The sequence below is a fragment of the Pseudorasbora parva genome, chromosome 6 (genome assembly GCF_024679245.1).
Source record: "Pseudorasbora parva isolate DD20220531a chromosome 6, ASM2467924v1, whole genome shotgun sequence".
Classification (NCBI taxonomy): domain Eukaryota; kingdom Metazoa; phylum Chordata; class Actinopteri; order Cypriniformes; family Gobionidae; genus Pseudorasbora; species Pseudorasbora parva.
Genome location: NC_090177.1, coordinates 35289713 through 35308405, shown reverse-complemented (window position 1 = coordinate 35308405; position 18693 = coordinate 35289713). Strand labels below are relative to the sequence as shown.

Below are 18693 nucleotides of genomic sequence, written 5' to 3'. Positions count from 1 at the left end.
CACTTTGTTTCTCTCTGTGTAAGTCCTCTCCACCAGATAGGTGGAGAGTGTGGCCAGTTAGGCCAGTAGTGTGTGTGTGTGTGTGTCTCTGGGGAGGACAGCAGGAAATTCCACTAGCTCAATAATCTCAGTGTGATCAGTCTAGACTGGGCAGAGCAGCGCTGAGATCCATCCTGCCCGGACCAGTCGGCTCCACGCGCCCCTGCACACGCAGACACAGAGCCCCAGGTTTAGGGGGGTGCTGGGGGCTGATGGAGAGGCTCGGGTCAGTGGACGGGGTCTGATTTGAGTGTCAGGATGCTTTAAGCTAAAGCTCACGGGTGTATAGACAAATACAGAGCACTCATGTTGCAATCATGTTACACAAACTTACTGTTATGAATAAGGAGGTGGCGCTGCAAAGAGAACGGGGTGCGGAACAGGGCCTTACACTCCTCACACTGGAAAGGCCTCTCCTCCGAATGCGTCTTCAGACAGAAAAGCAGATCAGAGAACTGATTTAGGAAGCAGAAGTTTTTCATTAACGGGTCAAAAACAACCATTCATAATGCATTTAACTTACATAATGTGAAATGTCTGGACATGGTGGACCATTTAGCAAACAATCTTAAAATATCCCATAGATTTGAAAGTGGAACTGGAGTCATATCTAAAGGACTTGAGAGTGGACTTATTGACTTGGGCTTGAACCACCCAAAACATCCTAGAAACCCCTAGGAAAGACTATTGTGTCCGTGAACAAAAAAGATACTGATTAGAGTAATTTATTAAGAAAGTAAATGACTTATTATCAATCTAGATCTGAATGTTGTTTTCTGTGCTCTTTTCTCTATTTCACACACTCTCTGTTCGGAGCTGTGTGGGGTTTTGGGCTTAATGTTATCTGCAGGGTGTAAAGGTTAGGGGTCGTGTGGGGTCATTACAGGTCAGGGCTGAAGGTTTTGATTAGGCTCCACAGTGGCTGATTGGGCTCCAGATCTCCATTAAGATAAGATCCCAGCAGTTTATTTGGCCAAAAAACTGTCAGATCAACTATCGGTCTCTCTGTCCGTCCAACCATCTGTCTTTCCTGTTTAATTCTGCCGCTCTGTCTGACTTTAAAACTGAAACATCAGGCCTCTCAAGACATTGAGAACAAACACACAGACTGATCAGTACCTTTTTATGGTTTTTGTAGACGTTGCGGTGAGCGAACTCCTTCCAGCACACCTTACACTTGTACGGTTTATCTTCACTGTGGATGATCTTATGAGCAGTGGCCTGATCCAGACGCTTAAAACTTCGGCTGCAGATGTCACAGGTGTACGGACGCTTTTCTACAAACACAAAGAGGATCTTCGTTAAAAAAAAAAGTTTTGCTCATGTGTTGTTTGTGTATTATTTGTATGTATGTGAGTGCATGTTCTTCACCAGAGTGTGAGATCATGTGTCGCTTCAGCTGATTCACGGAGATGAACTTTTTATCACAGGCAGTACAGTCAAAGACCTCATGAACCTGAAAACACACCAAATGTGTCAGATGTAAATACTGTGATCATACAAACCAATACTTGCAGGTCTTAAAAGGATATTTCGTGCAAAGATTTTAATTCTGTCATCAATTTCTCACAATGTTCTCATATATGTGGCTTCAAACATGTATGACCTGTATATTTTGAAGAATGTTAGTAGAGAATTTTGGTTACCACTAAAAATCTTTCTCAGAAGAAAGAAAATCATACAGGTTTGAAACCTCATATGGGCCTTTTAAGGGCTCAAAACAGCAACTTTCAATCACTGAAGTTTCAGTGTCACGAATTGCGTTTAGTAACCACAAAGTAAAACACACTGACAGACCAGACCAGAACCGAACGCTCAGTGCATGAGCGTAATGAACAGAACACATCTGAGGTCTTTTAACGGACCGTTGAGTGTGATTGCTGAACTCTTGGGTGGGATTTAGTTGCCTGTTCTTGGTGTGTGACCTTGAAAATATCCTTAACCCAACTCACAGAGGACAACACACAGACACACACACACACACAGATGGAAATGTAATTAAACTTCTGAGCGGTTTGAATAGCTCCTCTGCTAAACACAATTCTGCTCAATGGGAAGAGTTCTTCGGCTGAAAAATGTTCACATTTCAGCCTGTCTGAACATTTCGGTCAGATTTCTCACCGGGAATCAGGGGGTACAAATTACTTTAAACTCTAGCCAGTCAATTTCAGTTGAAAACTACAAACGGTCAATAATAAAACAGTCAAATTTTCTCCACTACTTTATCTGATATGATGAAAACAAGACGCCACATGTGTCACAGTACTTGAGGTAAAACCAGAGTTGAGGTACTTTGAAACACTTTACAGTATTTGTGAGCAACAAGCTACAAATAATTGAAAGTACTTAAACCACAGACAAGTTGCTCTTTTGAAAAAGTAGTTTTCTACAAAGCAAGCAGCTAACAAAGTAATCCCCTATACTGTAGCTACTTAAAAAGGCAATGTCTTTTTAATTGCATAACTTACACAGATCAGGAATAACATTTTGATATTATGAACTTTCTAATATTGTGTTAGTCCCCCTTTTGCTGCCAAAACAGCCCTGACCCATCAAGGCATGGACTCCACTAGACCCCTTAAGGTGTTCTGTGGTATCTGGCACCAAGATGTTAGCAGCAGATCATTTAAGTCCTTTAAGTTTCAAGGTGGGGCCTCCATGGATCGGACCATTTTTATAAAAGGGTTTACATGGTCTGCAACAATGCTTAGGTAGGTGGTATGTGTCAAAGTAATGTCCATCGATGACAGGACCCAAGGTTTCCCAGCAGAACATTGCCCAAAGCATCACACTGTCTCTGCCGGCTTGCCTTCTTCCCATAGTGCATCCTGGTGCCATGTGTTCCTCAGGTTAGCGATGCACATGCACCCGTGATTCATCAGCCCAGGCCACCTTCTTCCATCGCTTTTTGGTCCAGTTCTGATGCTTGGGCACCCTGACTGGTCTACGGCTATGCAGCCCCATAAGCAACAAACTGCGATGCACTGTGAAATTTTGACACCTTTCTATCAGAACCAGTTTTAACTTCTTGAGCAATTTGAGCTACAGTAGCTGATCTGTTTGATCGGACCACACGGGCCAGCCTTCGCTCCTGACATGCATCAATGAGTCTTGGCCACCCATTCAAGGGTGTTCCTTCACTGTTCCTTCCTTGGACCACTTTTGATAGATACTGACCACTACAGACCGGGAACACCCCACAAGAGCTGCAGTTTTGGAGATGCTCTGACCCAGTCATCTAGCCATCACAATTTGGCCCTTGCCAAATCCTTGCGCTTGCCCATTTTTCCTACTTCTAACACATCAACTTAGAGGACAAAATGTACACTTGCTGCTTAATATAACCCACCCATTAATAGGTGCCATTATGAAGACACTTTATAATCACTCGTTATGAAGTTACTGAATTATGAAGTGTTACTCACTTCACACTGTCATGTTATGCTTGACATGTGTTTGTCGTAAGTGTGCAGGTGAACGAACAGGTAAATGAACAGCTGTCTTTTGTGGCATTTAATTTTTTTTCACCGTAGTGCAACTTCATGCAGAATACAGTGCAGGGATTGGATATAAAGAGGTAATTCTCATTAATAATGGGGAGAAAAGCTCAGAAACAGATGAAGTAGACACATACTTTATGGCCACAGTACCCAATCACCACTCTGAATTGAAAATATACCTCACTTTTCATGAAGTCCAGAAGAATGAATAAAAATATTTGCATTGGTTTTTTGAAGTTGAATGGAAGTCTTATAGATTTAAAATGATATAAGGGTGAGCAAAATGGCAAATTAACTCTTTAAATGTAAACCCATTTTACTCCACTCTCCTCTCCACTGTGAATACATCCTTTTTTTTAATGGACATTTCACTCTATTACAGCACTGAAACTCTCGAAACATTCCTCTCTTGGTTTATTTAAATATTGAGAGCAGAGCTACATGCTCTACAGCTCAAGTTATAGCTCTAACAGCTTAGATTTCTGTGAAATGCTTGGCACTTGTAATCTTCTCATGCCAGTTTATGAACATATAGAGAAATTGTCCGCATGTGAAGAGAGTCTAAAGAAAGCTGTCGAGCTTCCACCCTCGCAGAGCAAATCATATTTGCAGAGTTTCCAAACGACATTGTTGGTACGAATGAACTGCAGTCAGATGGACATGGTCTGGTGCAAAAAGGAAGGTTGGACATATATTACTCAGACAAAGATGGAGTGTGATGGAAAGCCAGGAAAAGGTCTGTGACCAAACTGTGTGTTTGTATAACGGGCAGCCCAGGAAATCAAGTAAGGCCACAGAGATTTAAACTTCATTCTGCTGAAATTAAACTTAAATTCATCATGAGGCCGGGGAGTTTCATTTTTTCTTAGACCTACATAATGGCCAAATTCTTCCATCAATAAGTTGAGAAAGGTACATCCATTAGTTAACCAGTTTAAAATTAAAATAAAAAATTGACCAGTTTAAAAGATTAGCTTTCCACTAAAATTACTTTTTAAGCTAGACAGGCTTTTCAAACATTATAAACAGCAACTTAAACAACATCTGCACTCGTTTTGCTTCTGTAGAGAGACTAGCAAACCCTACAAGTCACATTCCTAGTGATCTGCTCATCAAAAGCAAATGCAATGAGTTTGTTTCTATTAGTCACCATCAGCTTTTGAGGCAATTGATGGTAAAATCCTGGAATCTTAAAACATCAGCCAGCTCCCTTGACACACTTCCCACATCTTTTTGGTCAAAAAGTGTGTTTAAGAAGCAGATCTCCTAGAAGTGGTAAATGCCTCACTTCTTTCTGGGACTTTTCCACAGTCCCTGAAAACTGCAGTTGTTAAAATATCCACCTAAAAAAAAAAGAGCAATCTGGATAACACCGTATTGAGCAACTATAGACCAATCTCAAATCTTCCTTTTATAAGCTTGATGGTCAAAAACTTTGTTTTCAATCAGCTGAACAATTCTTAAGCCAAAGGCTGTTTTTGAGCAATGGTCGACTTAGTAGCGTTGTCAAATTACCAAGCGCGATACCAAATCGGTAATGACATTTAAAAAATGTGACACTTTGAACACAGTTAAGTGTAATCGTAAACACCTCTGACTGGTCATTGTGCTCACACGATCATCAAACATGTCTGTGATTGGCTACAACGATCAGCGCTTCACAAACATGTTGTAAATATACATCTTCACAGAGTGCTTACACAGATACCCACGGAGCACTGAATGCAGATGGTTTACGCCTGCTTGTGCTTTCAAATGCTCCTGCTCCCGCTTTCAACCCTTTTAAACACTTATGTGTGCTTTTAAACGCTGCCGTATTTTGACCAATCACAGGCACAGCTGATGAGCGCGTAAGAACAATGGCCAGTCAGAGGTGTTTATGATTACAGCTCAAAGCATCACGTTTTCAAAATTTCAGTACCGATTTGGTATTGCGGTCAGTACTTTTGACAACACTACGACTGCAATACTACTTTTTCTGTGTCCCACCCCGTTGGACATATTTGGATGCCGTTCTGGGTTTTCTGGGCTGATTCAGCATGTAGAATAAGCATTGGGTCATCGGTGAAAGAGAGAGAGTCAGTGCACGAGAGTAATAGCAATACAGCGAGCAAAGAAGTCAAAACAGTATAGATAGAAGGCTGTTCTAATTTTACATCATCGAGTGTTCTTGGGCAAATATTTTAATATTAACGAGTGGAGTGGAATGATGAAAGTGATCAGCAGGATTGATATTCAAAAAGGTAAGCACGCTCTGCTTTGTTAACTGTTTGTTTATCTGCAGCATCAGCAATCATTAACCAAATTTGCAGAAATAGACAGTTGTCCTATTTACACGCAGGCACAGAATGTGCATGCTAGTTGACAGCCAGTTGTAGTCCTCTTGGGTGTGTTCTCATTCAGCTTTGTTGCCACGACGTGAGGTGACAACACAGTCTGCTTTAATCAGTGCTACCTCTTTGGCATCGGTTTGGTGTATCCCTAACCTTAAGCTCGAATGGATTTTTGGACTAATTTTAATCTGGTTTCCGACCACCTCATAGGCCCTGTTTACACAGTAGACGAGGGAGACACATTACCGTTTACACCTGGTGATTTATTCGGTCTCTTTTGTCCACTTTCAACCACTTATGTCCTGATTTATTCAAGAAGAGGGTCTATTGGTGGGTACATGTATAGGCTTTTTCAGATCTTTTGATCTAATGGGTGGAATAAGCTTGTGCAAACATACCACGAAAAGAAGATGACGTAAAAAAAAACATACAGAGAACAGCAGCTTTTGTTTCTGCTCTGAAGGCCACAAGACCAACAGAACGCTATGAGTACATTAGAAATCAGGAATGGTGAGAGAACCGAAATTCTCATCTTCAAACCATACTTGGGACTAAACCAAACTTCTAAATCCTGTCTGGCTAGCACACTTCCCATGTTTACATACAAGTACATAGTAGGAGGAGAGCAGCTGGACTTTTGTGGCTACTATGAAAGCAATCCAGTCAAATGTGTTTTAGACTACCTCTAGAAGTGGTCAGAAGCGGACAAGCTCAAAACGTTTTACACTCCATTTACATATGTATAGCATCATCTACTTGTGATCCAATCATCCTTAATACCAGGTGTAAACATGACCATAGTACAGAGACACCCCTCATAACGGTTTGTGTATCGAGGGCGGCAGTGCCTCAGTGGTTCATGTAGGTTGTCTGCAAACCGGAAGGTTGGTGGTTCGATCCCCAGTTCCACCTGACCAAGTGTCGAGGTGTCCATGAGCAAGACACCTAACCCCAAACTGCTCCCGACGAGCTGGATGGCGCCTTGCATGGCAGACACCGCTGTCGGTGTGTGAATGAGTGTATGGATGGGTGAATGTGAGGCAACATGTAAAGCGCTTTGGATGGCCATAGGGTCTGTTGAAAGTGCTATATAAATGCAGTCCATTTACCATTTTACCATTTCATAAAGATAATGATGATATACTCATAAATACAGATACACGCAAATTATCAGTGCTGGTACTGCTTGATCTCAGTGCTGCATTTGACACGGTCGATCTTGACAAGCTGGAAAACTGGGTAGGGCTTTCTGGGATGGTCCTTAAATGGTTCAGGTCCTGTTCAACTAGTACAAGGTCTCACTGACCCAAATAATGACAAAGAACCAAATTGCTTGCCACAGCTATGCAGACAACACCCAGATCTACCAAGCCCTGTCGCCTAACGACTAAGTTGCGCCCCATTGACTCCCTGTGCAAATGCATTGATGAAATTAACAGTTGGATGTGCCAAAACTTTCTTCAGTTAAACAAAGACAAAACTGAAGTCATTCCATTTGGAGACAGATATGAGAAAACACAGAGTAAACACATACCCTAACTCTTAAAAAAAACAAAAAATCAAGTCAGGAATCTTTATCTGCGATTTAGGAGTAAGATCTGATTTTCAGTATTCATGTCAAAGCAATAACTAGCATATTACCATCTTTTAAAAAAAGAAAGAATTAGATATTTTGTTTCTTGTCAAGACAGAGAAATGTATTGATGCTTTTAATCACCAGCAGGGTGGACTATTGTAATGAACTCCTTACTGGACTTCCCAAAAAGACCATAAGACAGCTGCAGCTCATACAGAATGCTGCTGCCAGGATTCTGAGCAGAACCAGAAAACATGAACATATCAAACCAGTCCTCAGGTCTTTACATTGGCTTACAGTTACAGTACTAATACTTGTTCATAAATCACATGGCCTAGGACCTCAATGCATTTCAGAAATGCTCACTGAATATAAAAAGATCACTGAGATCATCAGAATCAAGTCAGTTAGAAATACCAAGAATTCACTCAAAACAAGGTCCACTTTTAGCTATTATGCCACCAATAGCTGCAACCAGTTTCAAGAAGAGATCAGATGAGCTCCAAAAGTGGCTACGTTCAAATCCAGACTATATACATCATATCTATGCATCTTTTCTGTATCTATGTATTTTTATTCTTTGAAGAACTGTTTTACTGCGTAAAAAAGAAGCCTTTTTTAACTTGCCTTGTCGTTTGATATAGAATAAAAGTATAAATGTTAGATGTAATGGATAGATGTAAATCTCAATTCAACATACTACAACTATAGTAAATATTCTAAATATTATAACAACATTAATTAATTGAATTACATTTCTGCTTAAAAGGTTAGTTCACCCAAAAATGAAAATTCTGTCAATAATAGCTTACCCTCATGTCGTTCCACACCTATAAGACCTCCGTTTTCTCCGGAACACAATTTAAGATATTTTATATTTAGGCCGAGAGTTTTCTGTTCCTCCATTGAATGTGTGTATACTGTCCCTTTCCAGAAAGGTAATGAAAACATCATCAAAGTAATCCATAGAATATCTTGAAGTATCGAAAATACATTTTTGGTCCAAAAATAACAAATACTACAACTTTATTCTGCATTGTCTTCTCTTCCATATTTGTATTTAGAATAGTCATGAATCAGCGTATCATTTCATGAGTCGGATCGCGTGTCAAACTGCCTAACTGCTGAAATCACGTGATATTGGTGATCCAAATCATGAATCAATACACTGTTACGCCAATACGTTTTGGTATTTTTGGACCAAAATGTATTTTCGATGCGTCAAGAGATTCTAAATAACTAACTGATGCCTCATATGGACTACTTTGATGATGTTTTTATTCCCTTTCTGGACATGGACAGTATAGTGTGCATACACTTAGATACGCTCTCGGACTAAATATAAAATATCTTAAACTGTGTTCCGAAAATGAACGGAGGTCTTACGGGTGTGGAACGACATTAGGGTGAGTCATTATTAACTTTAATTTTATAGAAACAATAGCATTTCCTCTCTAGAGAAACTGACCACTGCCTTACAATCAGAAACACATAAGAGCAGCAAACACAGATGATGCTCTTGCAGGTTGAAGCCAAATCCGGACAGCTGGGACTGGAAAGGCTCGCTCTCAGAATGGCTGCACTGATAACTGCTGATGAGTGAACACTGACAGGAGGAAGTGCCTGTTTTACGTCAAGTTTAGGCAAAGAGAGTGACGATAGCATTCTCCAGGCCAAAATAGAAAGGGATGTTGGTTTGGTGGAGCAGTGGAAGCTTGGGATGCATTCCAATCATAAGAACATTAAACCAGCATTGTGGTTCTTCACCTACCTCCTTCAGTCAGAAAATCAAAGTACCTTCATTTGTCCCTCTCAACTCACTCTGCTGAGGTTTAGTGTTGCGGTTTCATTGAAAAGTATCTAAAAAGTGGTATATATTTTGAAAAGGACACCCACACACTCAAACCATGAATATTCCCAAGAGAAAGTAGACAAGGAACAGTTAAGAGAAGCTCAGAATTCTGACTTTTGTGGTAATTTTGGAGATGAGTATGATGATGAAGGCAGTGAAGCTGTTTGTTTGATATTAATCAGGTCTTTTTGCAGAAGGAACCCTGACGCCAGCAGGAAGGCCGGGCAGTCTGGTCTCCCAGCTCTTAAATTTCACGAGGGCCACAGGGATGAGCTTGTGAAACAAAAAACGACCTTTCTATACACACTCACACCAGTGGAAAACCTTACAACATCAACATTAAGCCCACCTCCTACTGAGAGACAGAAAGATGGACGGCATACAAGAGCGAACCAGAGTCCAAGACAGCCAAATTTCTGGGGGGGGAATGAACAATGTAACAGATGATTGATGAAACAGATGAATAAGAGGAGGTCGAGAACACAAGCGAGACATGAGAGATGGACAGATAGATAGCCTTGTCCTAAATGGCGCACTTGACGTGGATTTATCTAGTGACCTTAATTTGAGACCGTAAGATGCCCCATTTGTCATTTTAGTGTGAATTTATTATTGGTTAAGATAACTGTATTTTTGTGCAGTTGCAGCAATATATATTATGTTTGTGTGTATGTATAGTAACATTTGGTGTCAGATGTATATTTGGCATACATGTTTAGAAGTCCCTAAAGGCCAGGTACAAGTCCAAGTCTCAAGTCTTTGGGGTCCAAGTCAAGTCTCAAGTCTTTGGGGTCCAAGTCCAAGTCAAGTCTCAAGTCTTTGGGGTCCAAGTCAAGTCTCAAGTCTTTGGGGTCCAAGTCCAAGTCAAGTCTCAAGTCTTTGGGGTCCAAGTCCAAGTCAAGTCTCAAGTCTTTGAGGTCCAAGTCTCAAGTCTTTAGGGTCCAAATCAAGTCTTAACTCTTTGGGGTTCAAGTCAAGTCTCAATTCTCAAGTCTTTGTGGTCCAAGTCCAAGTCAAGTCTCAAGTCTTTGGGTCGAAGTCAAGTCTCAAGTCTTTGGGTCTAAGTCAAGTCTCAAGTCTGTAAATGTAGTCTTTTAGTGTGTGACGGTGGTAACAAAACCTGTGTATAAATCAAGGGGCAACCTCCCGCGGTGTCTCTTGAAGCCAATATGAAAGTAATTTAAACTGCAATTCCTCGACTGGCCACTAGGGACAGAATCTCATTGAGCCCTATGTTAAAATGCCAAACTTTACAGCAAAAAAAACATGTTTACAGCCTGGTAAAAACTGTCTATATGGCTAATTTTGCTCTTTATGACAACTGTGAGGGGGGTGAATTTTTTTATAACTCATTCGTTTACATTATATAAAGCCTTTCAAGTTCTGCATAATTAAAGGCATGGTTAATTTGAGTGGCAGGTGGATAGCCATTATCGTCTGTCTATAATCCCCTAAGCTCCGCCCACATCCCGCCTCTTTGCCCATTTTCTGTTATCCGGGAGTAACACGCGATGATGCGCTACCAAGATGGCGACGGCCAGCTCGCCCCTACTTTAAGCTTCAGAACGGCTTATCAGAATCCTATGGGTGACGTCACGGACACTACGTCCATATTTTTTTTTTTACAGTCTATGGTATAAACAAGCATTACAGTAAACAACACGAACAATATTCCATTCTGTGTGTTCTTTGCAATAAGGCTATATAATAACAGACCAAAAAAATTACTCTTAAATTTGACTCTAAATTGAAATGCTAAAGAATTATAGATTTATAAATGTGTTTTATTCACAAAGTTCAGCAGTATATGTCAGCAGTCACAATTAACATTGAGGTAATACTACTGACCGTAAACTATTTTTTTTTATTTTAAAGTGCCGATTCAGAGGTCTTTGTCTCATGATGGTTGTCTTATTCTTCACAACTGAGCGTTTAGATCCAGCCTGCAAGATGGGGAATTGCCTGTTCATTTTTGTCAAATTACCTGATTTGCATAATTCCTGTAGTGAATCGGATGTCAGAAGCATGAACTCAAAGTATGGAGAGCTGCAAGGTCTGAGGGTGCCATATCAGACAGGGCCAGAGAAAGGACAGATGGATAGATGGCATGACAGAGGAGAAAGATTAAAGACAAAACAGACGAGCGAAAGGTAAGAAATATGAAGAGATGGACTGGGTGAACGATAAGAGGAGATTTATGGAGGGGTGATCTGACCTTGCGGTGCTCCTGCAGGTTGAGTGAGGATGAGCACTTCTTACTACAGATGGTGCATACCAACTTCCTGCGAGCACTCCCTACACACACACAGATCATACATCACATGAGCAGTAGGACACATCCTGATGGCATGAGGAGATGCTAATGGAGACACTGCATCAGTTCAAACAGTCTTTCAAATAAACATCAGGAAGCCCTTAAATAAATCAGTTCCTGGTTCAGCATGAAACACCACCAAGACAAAAGCAAAAACAACTATATTTAACAGGGGTGAAAGGTCAGCTAACATGTATTTCCCGTCGAGAAGTAAGTAAAAGTCCTTCAATAACAGTTCTTAAAGCACTGGTATTTTAAAAGGCTTTAAAATGCCACATTCTCCCTTTTGTAGCACTGTATTCTGTTATAAATCCACGTTAATGTCAGTCGAGGTTTCTTGCAGTAAAAGCAGTCGTAATGTAGGGTTTGTTTACATGACGATGTACTAAAATGGAAAAGGTTTTCCTTTGTGTTTGTGAAAATTTTCACGTACAGATGATAACGTTGTCAAAGCGATTCCCCATTTACGCTGTATTATGCTGCCAGGCCAGCAGTTGGCACAGTTGAAGAGAAACGCTACACACACATGCATTCTTCAACGTATATTTTTAAAAAATCAAATTGTTTACGTTTATACAATGATGATAACAGTTTCGTTCTAAAAGATTTGCACGTTCAGGCCGGAAATACACAGTTGTTGTGTAAATGAACCACCAAAATGCATAAGACATTTTCCATTTTTAGTTGTTGTGTAAATGCCCCCTTACACTGTAAAAAAATAAATAAATAAATAAATAAATAAATAAAGTTACCTGGTTGCCTTCAAATTTTGAGTTCACTGAAATTAAAATTTTGAGTTAATACAATGAACATTTTTTGAGATTCAACAACCTTTATTAAAATATTATTAAAAGATTTTGTAAGCATATTGGGTAATTGTGTGTGTTTTATTTCTGATGACGCAGTGAAACATGCCAAATAGTGCTATTTTTATGATTTATCATTTTTTTATGTGGTTCAGATACAATAATATTTTGAGTTTCTATTTATTAAACAAATTTCCTTCATTGTATCAACTCAAATTTTTAATTTCAATAAACTCAAAATTTTAAGGCAACCAGGTTACTTCCTTTTTTAATTTAAACCAAAAAAAAAAATTTTCAGTGTAGTTATTATTAGTATATATTTAGTTCTTTTCCACCATCTCACCCACTGATCCTTTTACTTTTTGGTACTGTATCTTTAAAAGTCACTTATGTAAATTACCATGTTTCCTAAATATCTGCAAACATTATGGTATTTTTATGCTGTAGAAAAGTAAAAAAGTGACTTACATAGGCTTGGGCGGTATCCAAATTTTGATACCGTCAAACCTCCTCCCTATTTTACCTCGGTATACGGTATTACCGTGAATAATTAAAACATTATGATGTAAGGCTCAGACAGCGTCAACAAACTGTTGGCTTGGCATATATATATATATATATATATATATATATATATATATATATATATATATATATATATATATATATATATATATATAGGCCTATATTTTTATTTTATTTTTTACATTTGAGCCCCTGGCCCTGAGAAACTCTCTGCACGTTTTATGCTTACCGTTATGAGACAATTGTCAGACAATTGACTTTTTTTTTTGTGAGTCCCATGTCCACTTGATTTTTGTGGAGTTCATGCTTATTGCTTACATTGCCAGCTGTGTGACAAAAGGCTTCGGCAATATTACAGCATAGTCCGAGGATGCGCTCGGTTTTTCATCCACGCAGCATTGAGTGGATGGTGGTTTCGGATATGCGCCCTTAGGTTCAAGGTATTTCCATCTCTCTTGCGGTCATCTTTTTGTTGCACAATTTGCAAATTGCCTCGTCTGTATTTACCGTCAAAACCCAAAATACTTCCAAACTGCAGAAGTTGTGTTCTTTTTCGAGACCGAATAACTCAGTGCCCGACTCGCCGTCTTTTCCCCTCCCTCTCTCTCTCTCTCTCTCTCTCTCTCTCTCTCTCTCTCTCTCTCTCTCTCTCTCTCTCTCTCTCTCTCTCTCTCTCTCTCTCTCTCTCTCTCTCTCTCTCTCTCTCTCTCTCTCTCTCTCTCTCTCTCTCTCTCTCTCTCTCTCTCTCTCTCTCTCTCTCCCTCTCATCCACGCTGTCACAACAACGCATATACATATTTAGGCATTTAATAAATAAATAGTATTTAATATGTAAATAGTTTAATTAGTTCAACTTATTAAATATTTAATAATTAATTGTTGATCAGCAATATGTAAGTTGATCTGTTTTTTTTTTTTGACGGTTTGACGGTATTGAAACTGATACCGTTGCTATTTTTAGATCCCGCGGTATACCATTTTACCGTATTACCGCCCAAGCCTAGACTTACATACAGCACCTTTAAAGACTTATTATAGCAGAACACGCACATGTAGCTATAAACACTTGCACAAGCACTCAGAAAAGCGTTCAGCCTAATACTGTTTGGATTCATTTGTAAATGACTGATTGACTTGCATGTGGCCAAATTGTCCAATTATAATTACTGACAATAATATTGAAAACACTCTGATACATGCTTTCATCGGCCGATTAGGGGTCTTTGACTAATTTTCTCAGTTGTCTGCGCTTCTGGCAGAGAGACAGACGCTCCGAGAGTCTGGTGAAAAGATGAGTGCCGAGAGGGAGGGAGCGCTTAACGTTTATCTGACAGACCGAGGGGATGAAGAGCGGATCAGAAATGAAGAGATTAATGAAGATGTTAAACAGCCGCTGATTAGAGTCTCATTACAGACGGGTAATTTCACACTTGCCTCACTCTCGTTGTGTGTGTGTGTGTGTGTGACCAACCTGTGTGTACATTGCCTTTGTGTTTCTTCAGAGTGTCTTTACTCTTGAATCTTTTCCCACAGCTCTCCGCCTTACAGATGAACCGACCATCTCCTTTACACGCCTCTTTATGCTGCTCAAAGCTGTCACGCACAAACAGAATTTTAGTTTAAAATCAACATGAAATGTCTCCAACCCATACGTAATGCTCCTGTAATGCAAGGCCTGTGCATAACGGGAGTGGGGGCAAAGTTTTGTTGTTGTTGTGTAAAAATATAGGGATCGTGAAAAGTGGGCACACATTACCCGGTATGGTTCGATAAGGTGACCCAAGATTCATGTACCTGGACTCTGAACAGAAGGTGCTGTGACACAGGACACACTGGTGGACTTTTGAAGGGTCTTCTGATGAAGCGGAGCTCTCTGTACAGTGAAGAACACTACCAATAAACAGGATATCAGCATTACCACACGAGACACTGATAAGCTGTATACTGAGAGTGTGAGTTTGTGTGTGGTACTGACTGGCGCTGCAGGGCCTGTTTGACAGGAAACTCTTTTCCGCAGGAGCGACATTTAAACTCTTTGTCATCTGTACTTCCTCTCTGATGAAAACTCTGAAGATGCTCCGCTAACATGTCTTCACTGGGGAAGTTGCTCTCGCACAGCAGACATGGGTAATCTTCATTCTTAATCACTAGCTCTGTGCGCACACACACACACATACACACATCTAAGAACTACTTCTCGACTGATATGAGTTCTCATAAAGCATAATGAAAGCAGTGGATTCTTGGACTTAATAAGCACATTTTGTCACAGTTCAAAAGCAATACATCTTTTTTCTTGTAAATAATGTCTCAATGTCTGAGTTTGGAAAGTCTAGAGTAGAAAAATGCAGGAAAAGTATATCTTTATTATATCTGACTGATGACTGATTACGTTTGTTTAACCCTATAACGCCTACTTTATCTTTATCACAAACACAATACTAACTTAATTACTAAATGACTAAATCCTATATTTAATATTATATTCAATCTTTTTTCAGAGAGACACTAAACACACACGCACACACACCTGTTTCTGTGCTTAGGTGTTTGCTCTCTTTACTGTTCTCATCTTCGTCTTTGATATCCTGATCTTCCTCAAGGTCCTCCTCTTCCTCCTCCATATCACTGTCCAGGTAACCAATCAGAAGCTCTGTATCTGTCTCTATATCTTCAAAAGCCAGATAGAAGATATTTTCTCCATCCTGTTAAAAGAAACCGTGTCAGTTACTTCAATCCGCAAGGATTAGGGATGGTAACAATTAATGGATGATCGATTAATTGTCGATAATACATTTAATCAATAAAACGTATCAATCATCGATTAATCAGGTTCATGCGCATGCGTGCTGCTCAACCAGAAAACTGAAATGGAAATCAGACACAAGGAATAATGATGCGGGGGTACCCCAAAGCTCTGTTGAAGACCATCTTACAGCTTCATCGTGACTACAAGTTGTACATTCGCAGCCTTTTGGCGCATATGCAGTATGAAGGATAAAGATTAATTGATTCATTAATCGTTCAATTAAACGATGATTGATCCTAGGAATTTGTGTAAATTGACATGCCTAGCAAGAATCATTTAAATTGACCAAAAGTGACAGAAAAGACATTTACAATGTAACAAAGATTTCTAATGTCAGAAAATGCTGTTCTTTTGAACTAACTTGTCATCAATGAAACCTGAAAAAAAAAACAAATGAAGCAGCACAGCTGTTTTCAACATGGATAATAATCATAAATATTTCTTGAGCATCAAATCATCATATTAAAATGATTTGTGAAGGATCATGTGACACTGAAGACTGGAGTAATGATGCTGCAAATTCAGCTTTGATCACAGGAATACATTACATATTAGCATATATTACAACAGAAGCAGTTGCCTTAGAATTCAATGATATTTCAAAATATTACTGCATTTATACTGTATTTTTGATCAAATAAATTATGCTTTTGGACAGACGTCCTTTTTTATGTCCACAATAAAACATTTTTTTACATAAAATTTTAATAAACTTTCATGCCACATGGTTTTTCATGCATAGATGTACCCCAATGAGCCCAAATTCATAATAATGATTAGTACCTTTTTATTTTTTTATATCATTCCCATGATCCCCATTCCCATGATTGAAATAAAGGCATATATTTCTAAATTAGCAAATTTATAGCATTATATATAGATTTACCTATTCTCTTTGACATGGGTGATTGGACTTTTGTTTTACCGTGTAAAAGCATTAAATTGGTTTATGTCCCTCAAACTCCACTCCACCCTGTTACGTTAAATTGCTGCTAATTGCCCTTGAGTATATCTTAACGGCAATTAAGTATATTCTAAAATCTTAAGTATGTTTGACGTGACATCATTTACTTAAAGCAACTCCAAGAATAAAGTATTAGTAAAACTTTCTCTTTTCCTCCTTTTTAGGAGAATTATCTCACAGCATAAAACATAACATGTCCACCCTTGAGTCAGTTTGTACTGGGCATGAAAATGTTTGTTTATTATTTAATAAAACAGATTTAATAATTATTTCTGTTAATCTTCAGCAGGCATGTTGTTCTTTCCTAGCCAGTAATGGCCTTTAATCATAGTTTTTTTTTGTTTTTTTTGAGTCACGTTACCGTCATGGAGCCATGGAGGGAAAAACAGCCATAGAACTGCAACACAAATGCCTGTCAAATTTCCATCTTAATAACAAAATTTTCTTGGGCACTTGTGGTCCATATACAGCACCTGCAACAGTCAGGACGTTTTTAAAACGCTTAACGTGAAAAACACTATCTATAGGGTAAGTTGCACCAATAAGGATTAAATTAAGCAAAGTTTAACGCTATTCAAGGATTTATTGATCTGGGTTTTATTTTAAATCGAGTTAGGGACCGAGTATTGCACCACTTAATCTTAAACACTGACTAACTATGTAGAAAGACTGTTAGAATTAAAGGGCTGATCGGGATGAACCGACGCCAGAACAAAGAATCCTTATTAATGCAACCAACCCTTAAAGTGCCTTAAAGTACAGTGATATTAAAAGATTAAATTCAGTTTACACCCTTTTGATGATGCATACTATATACAGGTGAGTAGATGAGCCAATAATATGATCACAATGCTTTTCTTTATAATGGGTTTTTGATGGGAAAAAACACTTCACGAGAAACCTCAGGTTGCATTAATATTCTGTGTTCATTTGCTTTCCTGTATAAAGTATGCAACATCAATAATGTATATTGAATTGTAATATCTCTGTCTTGCTACATTAAAACTTACTACAAACCTGGTAAAAATGACTAGCAGGCAATGGAGGAAAGTGAGCGTTTCTATAATGGCGTGACGTCACGTGAAATCTATGAATTATCTTAAAAGTCTGTTATACATTGCATTATAAATATGTTATGTAACAGGGTGGACAAAACAATGACATAGAATGTGAAATGTGATAAATTTGGTCAGGATTATTAGGTATATACTAGCCTGAGCATGATTAGTGTGTTTTTATGATAGACATTTTCTTCATCTGACTAGACAATTTTTTTTTGCATTTTTAAAATGTTTTCAGCAAAACTGTAGGAATGACCGAACAAAACATAAATATAATCTTTTGGTGTCAGACAAATTTCTATATCAGAAATATTTCTGCATTTTTAACTGTACTTTTTTTACTTACTTACTTACTTACACTGAATATAAAGACTTTCCATTTGTAGGCGTCAATCCTTGAAGTTAGATTTAAATGACCCCATTAAATGTCTCCACATTTGACTTTCTAATGCCTGTGTGCTCAGGAATTATGACTTTTCCATAACTTTTAACATTTTTGTATTCATCTCCAGGCTTTTGAAATCACCTCATTTTTCCTGGTTTCGCATGCTTGTAGGAAACCTGTGTTCGTGAACGCCTGCACTTTATTAACTTGAGTTAAAGCAGTCAGCAAAGTTGGGCTTGTTTAATTTAAACATATAAAATGACTACTAGCATCAATTGTCTAAATCAATCAAATGTGTCTTATTACAAAGGGAATAAACTGAATTAGACTTTGAAAAGCAAAAATCCAGGTGTCGGCTGACACTGAACAGACAACGTAAGAGAGAACCACGGAGAGGAGCAATCAAACATTCACACGAGGGGAAGCGTAGGATCAGCAGTGCTTCCTGATTAAGGTCAAAGGGCAAACACTTGAATCCCTAGCTGTTTAATGGCTTTATCAGACCTTCATTTCCTAAAAGGTCGTGCAG

General features: G+C 38.8%; 1 protein-coding gene across 2 annotated transcripts in view; it reads right to left on the bottom strand.

Moving 5' to 3' along the window:
* prdm5 (PR domain containing 5) overlaps positions 1 to 18693 on the bottom strand; it is a 97330-nt gene that overhangs the window by 64937 nt on the left and 13700 nt on the right. For both annotated transcript variants that reach the window (XM_067446807.1, XM_067446808.1), the window contains exons 4-11: positions 15476 to 15650; positions 14921 to 15098; positions 14740 to 14835; positions 14417 to 14538; positions 11516 to 11595; positions 1411 to 1495; positions 1159 to 1316; positions 374 to 467 (exon numbers count right to left, since the gene is read on the bottom strand). In XM_067446807.1, the coding sequence (XP_067302908.1) occupies positions 374 to 467; positions 1159 to 1316; positions 1411 to 1495; positions 11516 to 11595; positions 14417 to 14538; positions 14740 to 14835; positions 14921 to 15098; positions 15476 to 15650 (988 nt within the window). The remainder of the gene's footprint in view (positions 1 to 373; positions 468 to 1158; positions 1317 to 1410; positions 1496 to 11515; positions 11596 to 14416; positions 14539 to 14739; positions 14836 to 14920; positions 15099 to 15475; positions 15651 to 18693) is intronic.